This window comes from Symphalangus syndactylus, chromosome 3 (assembly GCF_028878055.3).
Source record: "Symphalangus syndactylus isolate Jambi chromosome 3, NHGRI_mSymSyn1-v2.1_pri, whole genome shotgun sequence".
Classification (NCBI taxonomy): domain Eukaryota; kingdom Metazoa; phylum Chordata; class Mammalia; order Primates; family Hylobatidae; genus Symphalangus; species Symphalangus syndactylus.
The window spans coordinates 117,938,293-117,954,926 of NC_072425.2; the positions used below are offsets into that span (position 1 = coordinate 117,938,293).

At 36.9% G+C, this 16,634-nt stretch overlaps 1 protein-coding gene across 1 annotated transcript in view; it reads left to right on the plus strand.

The window, feature by feature from the left end:
* ARHGAP42 (Rho GTPase activating protein 42) overlaps positions 1 to 16,634 on the plus strand; it is a 316,155-nt gene that overhangs the window by 232,107 nt on the left and 67,414 nt on the right. Inside the window, exons 5-6 of the mRNA XM_055272874.2 lie at positions 5,627 to 5,728; positions 14,859 to 14,969. Coding sequence (XP_055128849.1) covers positions 5,627 to 5,728; positions 14,859 to 14,969 — 213 coding nt within the window. The remainder of the gene's footprint in view (positions 1 to 5,626; positions 5,729 to 14,858; positions 14,970 to 16,634) is intronic.

The window sequence follows — 16,634 nt, forward strand, 5'->3', positions numbered from 1 at the left end:
ATAGCACCATGATAATTTATAAGAATTCCTCATGTTTTTGGAATAGAAACTTAGCTATAGGTTTTTACTATTACTTAAGTTGAAGGATTTCTAAATTAGTGCTTATTTAGGTAATGGCTATACTAAAATGATAACATAAATAGTTGCTTGGGAAATTTCACAATATCCTATGTGGCAATTAATAATACTGAGACTGTTGAAAATATCATGAATCAATATTAATGACAGGTTCTTTTCCTACAAAGAAATGTAGAAATATTCACTTATTTTTAAAAACTTCTAGTAACATTAAAATGAAGGTTTCTAATTTAAGTATTTAAACAAAGCTTTCTAGTAGTCTTTTATAGAAAAATGTGGTTAGATAACATTTTTATAATTTATGTCTATTTATGATTAAGTGTGGTAAAGTTTGTTCTTCATCTTTGGTACTTGCTTGTCATCAGTGGAAGACATTGAGTTGGCTTCTTTTAAAACAATAGTGTGTATTCCAGGGTTTTAGTCTACTCATCACCTGAATAGTGTTCATTGTACCCAACAGGTAATGTTTCATCCTTCACCTGCCTCCCACTGTTTGGAGTCTCCAGTGTCTATTACTCCACTCTGTATATTCATATGTACCCATTTTTTAGCTCTGACTTATAAGTTAGAATATACAGTTTTTGGCTGTTTCTGAGTCATTTTTCTTAGGATAATGGTCCCCAGTTCAATCTATGTTGCTGCAAGAGACATGATTTCATTCTTCCTTATGGCTGAGTAGTAAGTATTCCATGGTGTATATATATCACATTTATAAAATCCAACTATCCATCGATGGACACTTAGGTTGATTCCATGAGTTTTCTATTGTGAATGCTGCTGTGATAAACATGTGAGTGCAGGTAACTTTTTGATCTAATGATTTCTTTCCCTTTGGGTAATCCCATCTTGTACTGGGATTGCTAGGTAAAATGGTAGCTCTATTCTTAGTTATTTGCAAAACCTTCATACTGTTTTCAATAGAAATAATTTATATTTCCACCAACAGGGTATAATCATTCCCTTTTCTCTGCAGTCTCGCCAGCATCTGTGGTTTTCTGACCAGCCATTCTGACTGATGTGAGATGGTATCTCACTGTGGTTTTAATTTGCATTTCTCTGAAGATTAGAGACATTGAGCATTTTTTCATATGTTTGTTAGCTGCTTGTGTGTCTTCTCTTGAGAAATGTCTTCATATCCTCTGCCTACTTTTTAATAGGGTTATTTGTCTTTTTATTGTGGGGTTGATTGAATTCCTTGTAGGTTATGGATATTAGCCCTTTGTTGGATGGATTGTTTGCAAATACTTTCTCCCATTCTGCAGGTAGTCTTTTTACTTGTTGATTATTTCTTCGCTGTTTAGAAGCTTTTTAGCTTAATTAAGTTCTATTTTTTGTTTTTGTTGCATTTGCTTCTGAGGTTTCAGTCATACATTCTCTCTATAGGCCAGAGTTTTCCTAGGTTTTTTTTCCTAGGACTTTTCTTGTTTTTTTTTTGTTTTTGTTTTTGTTTTTTTCTTTTTGAGACAGAGTTTCACTCTTGTTGCCCAGGCTGGAGTGCAGTGGCACGATCTTGGCTCTCTGCAACCTCTGCCTCCAGGGTTCAAGCAATTCTCCTGCCTCAGCCTCCCGAATAGCTGGATTACAAATGCCCGTCGCCATGCCCAGCTAATTTTTGTATTTTTATTAAAAACAGGGTTTCATCATGTTGGCCATGCTGGTCTCGAACTCCTGACCTCGGGTGATCCACCTCCCAAAGTGCTGGGATTACAGGCATGAGCCACCGGCACCCGGCCTTCTAGGATTTTTATAGTTTCAGATCTTACCTTGAAGTCTTTAACCCATCTTGAGTTAATTTTTGTATATGGTGAGAGAAAAGATCGGGGTCCAGTTTCATGCTTCTGCATATGGCTGTCCAATTTTCCAGCATCATTTATTGAATAGGGTGTCCTTTCCCCGTTATATATTTTTGTCAACTTTTTCAAAGATCAGTTGGTTGTAAGAGTGTGTATTTTAATATATTTTTATCTTTGTGATATGCCTACAGTCTTATAAATATTTGACATTTTTAAAATTAATACAAGCCATAATTTTAAGAGTAAAGTTGACACTTGGAGTTTGTGCTACAGTAGTTTCCTTCCATTCCTCGTTTGAGTGCATAAAATGGATATGTGTCGTGACCATGGTTATGGTTAGTAAGTAATAATGTGAGCACTATGCCTGGAATAAGTGCAGTGTAGATTAGAAAGCCATCTGATTGCAGACCCAAATGTAGCTTACTTTTCACCAGCTAGAATTGGGTCTGAGAACTAATTCACCATTTTTGAGGATATATTTTATATATTTAGACAGTAGTTGCCTTCTGTCTCTGTGTCTCCTCTCCCTGTCTCTCCATCTTTATCTGCATAGACATATAGTAAGTAACGGCAGCAACTATGATACTAAAAACAGTACTACCCTTTATATATGGTCATTTATCTTCTAGGACACCCCTTCTACCTCACTTCTCATCTTTTTTCCATCGAGATTATTATTTTATTGTGACTTTATTTTAAATGATTACTTAATTTAAATGCACTTACTGTGGACTGACAGAAAACATCCCATTACAGTATGAAGTCTCTATTTTTTGTAAATAATGCCATATCAATAAGAAAACAGTGATCATGAACAGCATTTAGGAACAATTCATGGGTTATTTTTCCCTACCTTAAGCAGCGCTTATTTCAGAGAAAATTCTTAGTTTGATGTCCACAACAAGTAACACAAGAGACAAGCGGTAGCTATATGGGGTTACATTGCTAAGTCCAAATACGACTTGGCTTACATGAGCAGTAAATCATGGCTTTTGGAGGAGATGTGAGTTGCAAGGAAAAGTGCTTTTTGTTTTCTAGAGCGTGCTTCCCTAGATTATAGTTGTTCTTCATGTGGCCTAGTCTTTTATCTCAGCTCTTTAATTTTGTGCTTAAACCGAATGTGCTTTTGTTACCTACACCATTGGAACCCTTGATATCTTTTTTTGTGGCCTGGTGGTGTGAAGGGGCCGGGTTTGAATAAGAGTCCAGGAGGTGGTTCTCAGAATGATTTTTGTATTGCCAGAAATGCTGATGGATTGGCTCCAAATTAACCTTTCCAAAAATGTCACCCTACACAAACTGAAAACAAAGATGCAAGTATCGTCACCACAGCTGTGCACTCTCCTCCTGAAACCAGTTTCTTCCTCTTCTATGAAAAGTGAGAAATTTTAAGCATCTATTTTAAGATGAAAGGGAGTCAGTTTTCTGTACTGTACTGTAACCTGGCTGGTTGCTCACTTAGTGGATTTGAGTTAGGACTGTTTGTACAGATTTGTCCCTTGTACCATGGATAACAGTTTGTTGAACAAACAGAATGTCTGTGAGGGTCTGTGGTGGCCACTATTGTAAGAAGAAGAATTTACTTATTAAATATTTATTGAGTTTTCATTAGGCGTTCCATTTTAAGGTAGATGGGGGTGTATACATAAAATCTCTGCTGTAAGTAGAACATGAACCCTAGTAGAGACCCATATATATAACTATATGAGCATTCGAAAAGGAGAGAGTTGAAAGAAGGGAATTATGAATGGCATTTATTTGAGCTAGATGCTAAAAGTAGATATAATTTGAATGTGTGGAAATTGGAAGAAATGAGCATTTATGTCAGAGGGAATGACCTAGAGAGAGAAAAGAAAAAAGGATCATGGATAGGGAGCTGAAAAAGAGCTAGTGAGAGAGACCTCTATTTAGAGAGGTACGTTGCAGGTAAGTTGTGGACATAAAGTGCCATATTAAAGAGTAACATCCACTAAGCAAAAGATGAGAAATTCACCTGGGTATCTACTCCAGCAGTGAGTGGAGAGGACTAGCCTCTCTATCCTGAACCTTGGGCCTCTCTTTTCCTTTGGGTCAGCTATTTCATATTTAGTAATGTGAGCTTCTTAACACACCTTTTGTGGTGGAATCCTACTCATTTTCTAGTTGTGTTTATCTTAGTAGGACCACATTTTCTCCTTAAGTAGTAAGAATTATTTGAATAGTTTGATTTATTGCCTCCCCCCCATTTATAGATGGTAATATTTTAATGTACAAACATCTCAGTACTTCTTACATGGTCTAAAAGTGATGTGAACTCTTAAAGCAGAACTTTACTTACTCTTCCTTTTCAGCTCAATTTTACCAACTCACTTCCTAAAATTCTACACATGGAAAAAGATTATGATGGTTCTTGGAAGTATAACTGAGAAGAAAGTTAAGAGTGCCAATGGATCAAAATAGCATTTCCTAGATAGGTAAACCTGGATCTGACAACCTCAGAATAGCAGGAAAAATCCCTTAAGCTAGAAGATTTTCCTTCTCTTCAATTAGGTTCAAAAACCGCAATTACTTCTGCACCAATCTCATACTTCCCTCTCTCTTTCCCTTCCTCCACCCACCCATCTGTGCATCTGTTCATTGATTATTTTTGAGTAACCTCTTCTAGGTATTTAGGCAAGTAATGAAGCAAAGCATTATGCGTTACAAACACATAATGAACTTGTTAAAAAAAAATCAGTTCCAGACTCTCTGGAAGGAGAAAAATAGGAATCTGCATTCTGAACGTGCTTATAAACACCTAATTCAGGCGATCCAGAGGTTGCAGTTTCAGAGACACTGAAATAAAAGGAAGGAATAGTACTTCTTTGGCCAATGAAATTTATGATTGTAGTTACTTAGTATTTGTTTCATATGGACTTATAAATGGAAAAGACGTATCTGGTGGATACAACATTTATAGTTGTAGAAGATTATATGCCCAGATATGTCCTCTTCCCTTCAATATTTGATTCCATTTGCATTTCTATGGAAGCATGACATAAGATAAAAAGTAAAGTTACTCCCTTCTCAGCTATTCCTCCTCCCAGTTGCTCCCCAAAATTCCAACATATCAGGAACAAAGGTCAGCTATTAGAGTTATGTTCAGAGTTTATGGTACAGAGGTTATTAATCCTTTCAATTTATTCGACTTCAAATTTTCTTATTTAATTATTTGAAGCTACCAGCATTTAAACATCTTTTCCTCCATGTCAAGAATGAGTTGTTTGATATTTCAGGTGTCTTTTGTGGCTGAGAAATAATATGATTCTGTGAAAAGATTTCATGTGAGTGGGTTCTCCAGACATTATATATTGACTCATCTGAATCAACAAAAAGCCTAAAAAAGACGTTTTTCTCTTGATCACGTCTCAGACCTACTGGATCAGAATCTACTGTTAAGAGTCAATTATAGAGCTCTTGGTGGGACTGTACTGTAGCCAGCCTGGCCCCTACCCATACTACAGTTCCATTTACTCCAAAGGAGATGTGACTTGCCCTGTTTGTTTATACATGTATTTCTCACCGCAAGATGGAAAGCTTTTTTGAGAGCAGAGTACATACTGAAATGGCTTGTTTCACTTCCATCTTCCTATTTTTACTAAATTAAGATTTTACGCATAGTTGGGACTCACTATCTTTATGAAATAATTACATGGGACTTCGATGGGAATGGTGAAAGTCAGGGTTTTCTGGATGCTCTGAATTAAATATTTTTTGTTGTTATTGCTCTCCTTTAGGATGGAAAGAAGAAGTTTGACAAAGAGAGTGAAAAATATTACTCTATCCTTGAAAAGCATTTAAATTTGTCTGCAAAGAAAAAGGAGTCTCATTTACAAGAGGTAAGCTTTTCCAACTGAAATAATGGAAAAGGCATTAAGTCATATAAAGTCAAAATTTCCAAAGGTAAAACTATCTCAAAATCTGCTACTATTTAATAAAATAATTATGATAGCAATAGCTAAATTAATTGAGCACTTACTATGGACGATACTTTAAACACATTATAACTGTTCCAAGTGAAGGGTCAATATTTCTTTCAACAATGAGAAAGGTTGAAACAAGATCTTTCACTTTTATTCTTTTTGAGCATTTTTAAAGGGACGGGACCTATTAAATTCATGTTATGGCCTTCAGATTAAAGTTAAAATATCTGTGACATTGATTTTAAGGCTTTGCTTCAGCATTGTGGGAAAGATAGATACACAGCTACACATTTTATTTTATTTTATTTTATTTTTGAGATGGAGTTTGGCTGTGTTGCCCAGGCTGGAGTGCAGTGGTGCACTCTCAGCTTACTGCAACCTCTGCCTCCTGGGTTCAAGCAATTCTTGTGCTGCAGCCTTCTGAGTAGCTGAGATTACAGGCACGTGCCACCAAGCCCAGCTAATTTTTGTATTTTTAACGGAAACGGGGTTTCACCATGTTGGTCAGGCTGGTCTTGAACTCTTGACCTTAAGTGATCTGCCTGCCTTAGCCTCTCAAAGTGCTGGGATCACAGGCATGAACCACTGTGCCCCACCACTACATGTTTTAAAATTTCAATTATTTTATATCAAATTCTTTGGGAAGAAATGAATAAATATTTTGCTCACATCTACACATGTAAGCAGTTTGTTTCTTCCCTCTGTCCGAAATATATTTTATTCTTCCCATTGGTAGTGTTTTAACTATAATTCATAAAGTCAAGGCTAGTTCTTTTACTAAGGAATATTGTAGTTCCAATTTCAGTGACAAAGTATGTCCAAAATAAATAAATAAATAAATAAATAAACAGACTCCCTTGCCATTGTCACCTTGCGAACAACAACAACAACAAAAGAAAACATGAAGCAGCCCTCATCTCTCCTCCGCCTCCTGGTGTACTCTGAAGTGAACACCACTAGCAGGGAGTTGCTGGGTAGCTCACCCACAGCTCAACACTGCTGTCTAAAAAGTGATCGGGAACCATGCAGTCTCCTTTCGTCTCTTCTTCGTCTCTCTTCACTTATAGGTGTTGCAATCCAGAGCCTCTTTCCTGATCTTTCTGCTAAGAAAACCTCCTCCCTTCCTGAACTGCTTTTCAAATTCAACCTGGTCCTCGGCTCTCTTTATTCCTTTTCTTATTTCTCCTACCTCTGAGTTCAACCAGAAGGCATGCTTGACAACTCAGAGTGTTACAAAGTTCCCACAGCCTCAAAAAGAAATAGGAGTGTAATTTTGGCATCTGATTCCTTTTTTTTCCAACAGGCATATGTTCTTATCGACAGCATCAAATATCTTTATTTAAAGATGTTTAACATTGGGAAGTTTTGTTGTGCTTAATATTTATATATGACTTCATCAGTATGCTTTCTGTTATTAACACATGCTATTAAAAATAGTATAATTTAATATATAATTATGTGCTTATGGAAAGATTTTGATGCTAAACTGATGGAAGACAATCTGCCATTAAGAAAAACTAGATTTCTATTTTAAATTTCTTGGACATATTAACCTTATTGTATTTGGTACTGCTTGTTGTAATTTAATACTATGTTTACATGTACCAAAATGTCTTAAGTGATGTTAAGACCAAATGTCTTAATACATTGCACTAGAATAAACCTAAGAGTGAATGGGGTTATGGTATGGATGTGGATGTAGTTATGTAAAGAGACATTCATCTAATTATCACCAGTACACCATCATCTACCATGCCCAGGGCTATGGCCAAGTGCCTTTTTACAAATTGACTACAGGAAAATTATGGGTGGTCTTAGAGGCCTTAAAGAACTTTAGGCTGGGAAAACTGGCTAGCCATATGTAGAAAGCTGAAACTGGATCCCTTCCTTACACCTTATACAAAAATTAATTCAAGATGGATTAAAGACTTACATGTTAGACCTAAAACCATAAAAACCCTAGAAGAAAACCTAGGCAATACCATTCAGGACATAGGCATGGGCAAGGACTTCATGTCTAAAACACCAAAAGCAATGGCAACAAAAGCCAAAATTGACAAATGGGATCTAATTAAACTAAAGAGCTTCTGCACAGCAAAAGAAACTACCATCAGAGTGAACAGGCAACCTACAAAATGGGAGAAAATTTTCACACAACCTACTCATCTGACAAAGGGCTAATATCCAGAATCTACAATGAACTCAAACAAATTTACAAGAAAAAAACAAACAACTCTATCAAAAAGTGGGCAAAGGACATGAACAGACACTTCTCAAAAGAAGACTTTTATGCAGCCAAAAAACACATGAAAAAATGCTCATCATCACTGGCCATCAGAGAAATGCAAATCAAAACTACAATGAGATACCATCTCACACCAGTTAGAATGGCCATCATTAAAAAGTCAGGAAACAACAGGTGCTGGAGAGGACGTGGAGAAATAGGAACACTTTTACACTGTTGGTGGGACTGTAAACTAGTTCAACCATTGTGGAAGTCAGTGTGGCGATTCCTCAGGGATCTAGAACTAGAAATACCATTTGACCCAGCCATCCCATTACTGGGTATATACCCAAAGGACTATAAATCATGCTGCTATAAAGACACATGCACGCGTATGTTTATTGCGGCACTATTCACAATAGCAAAGAGTTGGAACCAACCCAAATGTCCAACAACGATAGACTGGATTAAGAAAATGTGGCACATATACACCATGGAATACTATGCAGCCATAAAAAATGATGAGTTCATGTCCTTTGTAGGGACATGGATGAAACTGGAAACCATCATTCTCAGTAAACTATCGCAAGGACAAAAAACCAAACACCGCAAGTTCTCACTCATAGGTGGGAATTGAACAATGAGAACACATGGACACAGGAAGGGGAACGTCATACCCCAGGGACTGTTATGGGGTGGGGGGAGTGGGGAGGGACAGCATTAGGAGTTATACCTAATGCTAAATGACAAGTTAATGGGTGCAGCACACCAACATGGCACATGTATACATATGTAACAAACCTGCACATTGTGCACATGTACCCTAAAACTTAAAGTATAAAATAAAAAAAAGAACTTTAGGCTCCGATACATATGAGAGGATATCCTTTGAAAAGATACTGCTTAAACCATTTTAAGGAAATGATAACATTATCCTAATTTTAAAGGGCTCTAGAGAATATACCTCAATTTTTCCTGACAACTTAGCTCAATATTTATTACTTGCCTTGCTAGTAGCTTAGGCTATGGTATAATAGAATATTCATTCATGGTTCCATATTTAAATGGAGGCTGGAAAAGATAATAGCATAGTAACATCCTCCTCCCCCACCTCACTCCACAAGTACACACACACTTCTTTTCCAGGAGATACCTCTTAGAACACAACACAACTAACAAATTTTGTTAAAGTAGCTTCTCAGGGTATACAATATAGACAAGGCAAAATGTAGCTTTGGTCCCCCCCTCCCTTCGCCCCTCTAGGAATCAAATCTGTTGCGGGGAGATGCTGCCATAAAAATATTTAATTCTGTGACATGGCATTAAAAGTCATCTGCTCCTTTCTAGAACAGCTCTGGTCCTTCTGTCAGCACCAAGCTTATTAACTTGTTCTCAGAAAGGCTCCTCTGTGCCTTCCTACCTGCACAGCTGACTCTGTATTCATTTCGTTCATGAAAAATAAGTGGCTGCCCATTTCCAGGACTGAATTGAAGGGTCATCTTTTATTAACAAAATCCCAAGGCCATCAATTAGGCCATTGGAGTAAACAGTTGGAGAATCAGAAGCAAACTTGTCAAGATTATAGACTTTATGGTGGATAGAAAGGAGTAATATTTGTTATGTGAATAAATAATTCTTTTCTAAGCATGAAGGAAATGTAGAAAGACCTGAATGCATAAAAATAAGTAATCTGTTTCAAGAAACATTAAACCAAATTAAATGTCAAACCATTAGGGAATTTAAACAACATATGACATGGGGCTGTCATCTCTTACATACAAGAAGCGTTTGCAAATCAGTGTCAGAAAGGTAAACACTTCAATGGAAAAAATGGGCTAAGAAGGCAAACAGGCATTGACTAAGAAGGAAATATAAACTATAATAAAAATGGTTAGTTTCAGTGTCACATGTATTTGAAAACGCAATAACAACATGTCATTTTCAATTTGTTCAAGATAATATCTATTGTTAGTGAAGGTATAGGAAACTGGGCACACTTTTGTTCTCCCGGTGGGAGCATAAAAAAATTTAATCATTCTTAAGGTAAATTTGACATTGTATTTCAACAAACCTGAAACATGCTAGGCAGTTGAGATGATTTCTCTTGGTAAGAATTTACCCCAAAGAAATTATCAGAGATGAGCACAAAAATTGTGTAAATATTGTTTAAATATTGATCCAAGAGTTATTCATAAGTGCAGAAATTTAGAAACATCTGAAATGTCACAAATAATAATTGGAGTAAATATACAAATGTAGTTTGACCAAAAATGGAGTGTGATATGTTAAAAGTTTTATTTGGAGAATCATTTAAAGACATTGAGAAATATTCATACAAATAAGCAGGAAAAAAAGCAGATTATAAACCAGAATATACAGTATTATACCAGGTTTGTTTTAAAATAAGTGTGTGTGTGTGTGTGTGTGTTACACATCAAAATATTAAACAGTGGGATTGCAATTCTTACTATCTTCACATTTTTTTTGTCATAGTAACAAATAATAAATAAGCTTACAATAATGAATATTTTTACATTTATAATTAAGAAAAAAGTATAGAGGAAAATAGATTCCCTTTAGACACCCAGATGTTGGTTTTCCACCTATCACTAACTACTCTTTCAGTAGGTTCCTCTTGAGGCACTTCCTAAATGAAGTAAAGTCCTTAGGCATAGTTCTTAATATCTCTATTCTTATCCTTCAATTTCTGTCCCTGAAACCTCTTCTACTTTCACATTGTTTATAATATCTGGATGAACATCTCTCAAGGGATGATTTTGTTGTGCCTGACTGTCTTTGCACTGTCCTCTGGCTGGTTACCAAGACTTTAGATTGACCAATTCCTAGTGAAATGTGAAATCTTGCACCTCACCCTCTTTTCCCAAATTTGCTCCTACCTCTCATTTTTAAATTATCTGTTAATGCTTGTATTATGATTATGATTATGATTTATTTATTTGTTTTTTGAGACCAAGTCTCACTCTGTTGCCCAGGCTGGAATGCGGAGGCATGATCTTGGCACACTGCAACCTCCACCTCTTGGGTCCAAGCAATTCTCATGCCTCAGCCTCCCAAGTAGCTGGGACTACAGGTGTGCACTACCATGTCCAGCTAATTTTTGTATTTTTAGTGGAGACAGGGTTTCACTATGTTGGCCAGGCTGGTCTTGAACTCCTGACCTCAAGTGATCCTCCCATCTCGGCCTCCCAAATTGCTGGGATTATAGGCATGGAGCCACGCTCAGCCTAGTAGTATTATTTTTTTGTATCAAATTTATCTTTGGCTTTTTCCTTGCTTCTCACACCCACATCATTCAGCTTCTCTTTCTTGCTGGGGTGCGCCAGACACCTTCACCATTATCAGATAAGAGATCTTTTTATATTCACATGTACCTAGGCCACCACTTAATTACTGTATGCTGCACTGTCCTCATGTTAATCTTGAATGTTGCTTGTTTCTTGTCAGCCTCCTTCTCAAGTTTTTGCACTGCCTATATATGAAATCTACACTCATTCTATTTTTTCTACCTCAACTCTCATTTCTGTCTCCTCCAAACAAAACCTTTAGTCACAAACCTTTTGTCCTTCCTAAGCATAGCTTCTCTTTTCCTGACTCTATCACATCACTCAAACTCTTCTCATTTTATCTCTTCCTCATTCTTCAAAATCAAGCTTAAATCTTTTCTCCTTGGGAAAAGATTCAACAAATATCACCGAACGCCTTTCCCTCTCTTTCGAATTGAGATAGCATTACAATAAGCTATCTGCAGAACCATATGGTTTTCTTACGAAATTAATCTGGTTTCTTTAGGTGTCTTTTTGCCAGGTAAACAACAGTTTACACCTGTTGTTCTGGCCTAATTATTACTAGTGCTCTCTTTTAGTTTTAAAATTATCTCATTTCGATTGATGAATCCTAGTGTTACTCTACTTATCCAGTACAAAATATATAGTACCAGTTGCTAGTGGATTTATAAGCAAGTGTTTGCTAGTGAATCATATGATGAGCTTACATACTAAAGAGATCTATTTTAACTAAAAGAATGTCTTTCTATATCTTGCACTGTGAAGAAATTAAACTGTCATATTCCTTAATACTGTATGCTCTGGATGACGTTTCACAGCAGCTTTGGTCTATCAAATTTCAGTAGTCCGCATTGGAGGCTATGAAAACATCTATAAGTGGCAAGCAGCAAGAGTCATTTCTCTTTCATCCTTTCTTTGCTTCTCATTCCCCTTTTTGGAGGGGGGTAAGTGGGATGAGACTGTGCATGGCAAATACGTTTCTGAAGAAATGACTTAACACTTTTTGTGTTGGGGTACCCCAGGCCACCCCCAGCTTTGGTAATTTGCTTGGAGAACTCACAGGACTCAGCATATAGTCCTACTCATGGCTATGATTTATTACAGTGAAAGGAAATAAAAAAGGGTACAGGGGACAAATTCTGGGGGAAACCAGGTGCAGCCTTCTAAGAGTGCTCTCCCAGTGGAGACACTCAGAGCATACTCAATTTACCCTGGAAGGAGCTGTGGCATGTGAAATGTTGTCCACCAAGGAAGTTCATTAGAGACTTGTTGTCTAGAGGTTTATTGGAGGCTGGTCACATAGTACTTGCTGCCTGGCATGTACCCAAATTCCAAACTCCCAGAGGGAAAGTAGGTATTTGCATAAACCATATTGTTCGTACAAACAGTTTAGGTGCAGTAAGCCACCTCTTAGCAGTTAGAGTGATGTTAACACTCCCTAAACTGACATTCCCAGACACCAGCCAAGGGCCAACCTTTTAAGCAGACCTCTCAAAAAACAGCAGTCAGGCCTGCTGTGCTAAATCTTTTCTGCATAGTTCTGTTGACTAGAAAAAAAAATTTTAGACTCTAAAGGTCTCAACATTCTAGTTTGTTCCCATGTGCTAGGCAACACAATCGGTGATGTTATATGTTTTTTCTTTTTTTAAAAAAATAGAGACAGCATCTCAGTAGATTGCCTAGGCTGGTCTTGAACTCCTGGGCTCAAGCAGTCCTCCCACACTGGCCTTTCAAAGAGCTGGGATTACAAATGTGAGCCCCATATCCAGCCTGATATTATCTTTTAAAGTAAATAAAATTTTCAAAATAACTTGTGGAATAGAATAGTGCCCCTAAAACTGAAAATATTCTTGCTTCCCTTTCGCCCAGTAGTGTGCTGAGACTCCCTCCAAAGATCCGCTTTCCTGCATCTCTTTCCAGCTTCCACATTCTGCGATGTTGAGTTTGTGTTTTGAAACTGGCCATTTTGGCGATATTTGTACCACAGAAACCACAAATACTGCAAACCAGGCTTTTCTCCCCAGAGATCCAGTTGTTAAACATTTATTAACACCTATCCCTCATTACTAAATTAATTAATTCTTATGTGTATAGTGTGTTCCAATAAGTGATGGTAAGAAGAAAAGAAATATGATTTGTGTGGAATACTGATGTTCTTTTTGTTTGCACCTCTATCTTTCATAAATGATGTCTGGGAGCTGAAAAGTTTTGGGTTCAAATCTCCTGCCTGATTTATACTTTCTTCACATTTATTAGCTTAAAAATTTAGAATACTCAACTTTAAACATCTCTAGTGAGTTGCTGGTAGTATTGAATTATTTGTAATTGCCTAATGAAATGCATAATGAGTATATATAATTACAGCTGATTCTTGAACAACATGGGGGTTAGGGGCACCTACTCCCTGCACAGTTGAAAGTACATGTATAATTTTTTACTCCTCCAAAACTTAATTACTAATAGGTTCTGTTAACTGGAAGTCTTACCAATAAAATCTTTTTTTTTCAAAAATTTTGTTTGTGAAACTACCATTATAAATGGCTTCAAGTTTTCTATCCCCAAATTGGTGTCAATGGATACTTAGTACTCCAGAGAGCCCCTTCTTTCCATCTGCTTTTGTAACATCCAGCTGGCGACAAGGAAGGTAGAGGTGGGCAAGAAAAGTAAGTCATGTCTCTCTGCTAAACTAAAGTCACTTTTTAAAGAGTGCATCTGAGGGTGATAGGCAGAGAAGAGGGAAGAGAGATGCATTGTCTAAAAGAAAATTAAATCACCTCAGTAATACTCTGTCATACTTTGTCAATAGAACCTTATTGCAATCAGATATAATAAAAGTGCATGGCATTGGCAAAGCATGATTCATCAGGTTAGAGCCATTGAATTTTTATTTGTCTGTTTATTTGTTTGACTCTGCTACCAGTGTTACCTAAGATCTTACCTAATGAAGTGGCTCTCCTGCTTAATATTCTTAGATGCGTCTCCCACCATTAAAATCCTAATTTGTTATGCAGCATCCAAGATACTTTATAATATGATGCTGTCCTCACTTCTCCCTCTTCTTCTCCATGTGTTCATACTGCAGTCAAATCTGTCTCCTTCATGCCTCTACTTTTTCAGGAAAACGGCCCCTGCTTTTTTTATATTTTTGGCAATGAAGTCAGTTGTTTGTCTTAAGATTCAACTCAAATACCACCATTTTGTCCCATAATTTTGAATTTTATCCATCCTTCTATGATCCAGTAATTTTTCATTTACATTTATATACCCCTCTTGTAATATTGTTTTGTTTTTGTTTTTTTACTGCAATGGGTATTGTGTACTTACTGTGTGTGTGTATGTGTCTGTCTGTGTGTGTATCTCCTGCCCCATACACTATAAGCCCTTTTAGGCAAGGACTATAATAAGTGCTGTGTTAAACTTTTTGTAGGAGTTACTTTTTAATAAAGATACCAGATCAGGAATTGAGTCCCTCTCTATGTAGAACCATCAGTAATCACCCTCTGGTTTTTCTCTTTAGGCAGATACACAAATTGACCGAGAACATCAGAACTTCTATGAAGCATCATTAGAATATGTCTTCAAAATTCAAGAGGTCCAAGAAAAAAAGAAGTTTGAATTTGTTGAACCGGTAAGTTTCAGTTTTTTTATAAAAATGGTAGGCTCAAAACAATCTATGGAAAAAAAATACACTGTTTTTTCTATAATATATAATTTTTCTTGAAAATTATGACTGATAAAAATAAAAGGAGCGTAGGGAAGGGATGAACAAGTGGAGCACAGGGGACTTTTAGGACAGTGGAACTCTTTTGTACAATAGAGTATTGATGGATGAGAATACCGTTATACATTTGTCAAAACCCATAGAATGTGTAGTGCAAAAACTGAGCCCTAATGTATACTATGGATTCAGTTAATATAAATGCATTAGCATTGCCTCTTCGGCTATAAAAAATGTACCACAGAAATGCAAGATGCTAATAAGAGAGGAAGCTGTTGGCGGGAGGGGGGTACAGAGGTGGTGGGGGACAGGTGAGCTGAGAGGGCATAAGGGAACTTCATTCTTTCCACTCATTTTTTGGCAAACCTAAAACTGCTCTAAAAATAAAGTGTATTAATTAAAGAAATTTTTTAGAAAGAGGATGTGCATTATCTATAGATGAATGAATACACTTCACCAGTACAGTGACCCATTTAGCAAACCTTTAGACGGAGAGGGAAAACCAAAGGCTCTGTTTTCCCCTTTGTTCTGTGCTCCCCTTCCTCACAGGGCTTGGATCTGCTTGACTTTCCTATGAAGTCATTTATTTTCCTAAGTCAGTGTAAAATGTAGTGGATTTCCTAATGTAAACTGCATTACAGAAAAGAACAGGTGGCTGGTCTTTATAAGCTTATTTCATTTTTTAGCATTTTTTTCAAGTGATACCCTAATGTGTTCCAATATTGCCTAAATAGGCATCTTGACAAAGTGGCGTGTATGATGAATAAAGGTTTGCTCTAGAGTCAGGTGATCTGTTGTCTGCATTCTTCAATTCCTATGAGATCAGAGGATAGGGTTAATAAATGTGTAAGTAATCAAATATCGAATTTAAGCCATTATTTTCTTCCTATGTCAGTCCTTTAAAAAATCCATTCATAATAAAACATAAAATACTCTGTTTCCATATTAGTGGATATGATAAGGAGAGGGAAAGGAAGACAACATTATAAAATATATTTCACATAAATCATTTTCTAATGAAAATCCACCAACTATCCCCTAAAGATAATGGAAAACTGAGACAGAGCAGAGGTTGGGGACAGTTATCAGGCCCAACCTGGCTTCCAGGACCTCTTCCTTTAGTTGGAGCCTACTGACTCTCTCCTGTAAACTAGGCAGTAGGCACATTTGCAAGACCAGCTTCCAGCTAGAAAGATTAAGGAGCTGAAGACCACCACTCAGGCTCAGGGATTTAACTTTTACCTTTTATTTAGAATAACTGAAGTTCAAGTTCTGTTTACCAAACAGCTTAATCCTTAAATCCCCTAGGATTATCCTCTTATATAGTGGACCCTTTAAGGATCTGATTAAACTTTATATGACCTAGAGAATGTTCTGAAGCTCATCTGGGGCTCATGGACAACTAGCCAGCCTAACATTTCCTATTCTAGGAAGATGACCACTACTTAACGGTTCCTGTTCCCCTTCCCATTGACTAAGTCCCACCCCAGAATCCCACCATGGGTTTTGAAGCCTCACTTCTTGCTAGCAAACTACTTCCCTAGAGCCTGCCCCTTGGGATTTTTGAATTTCGGC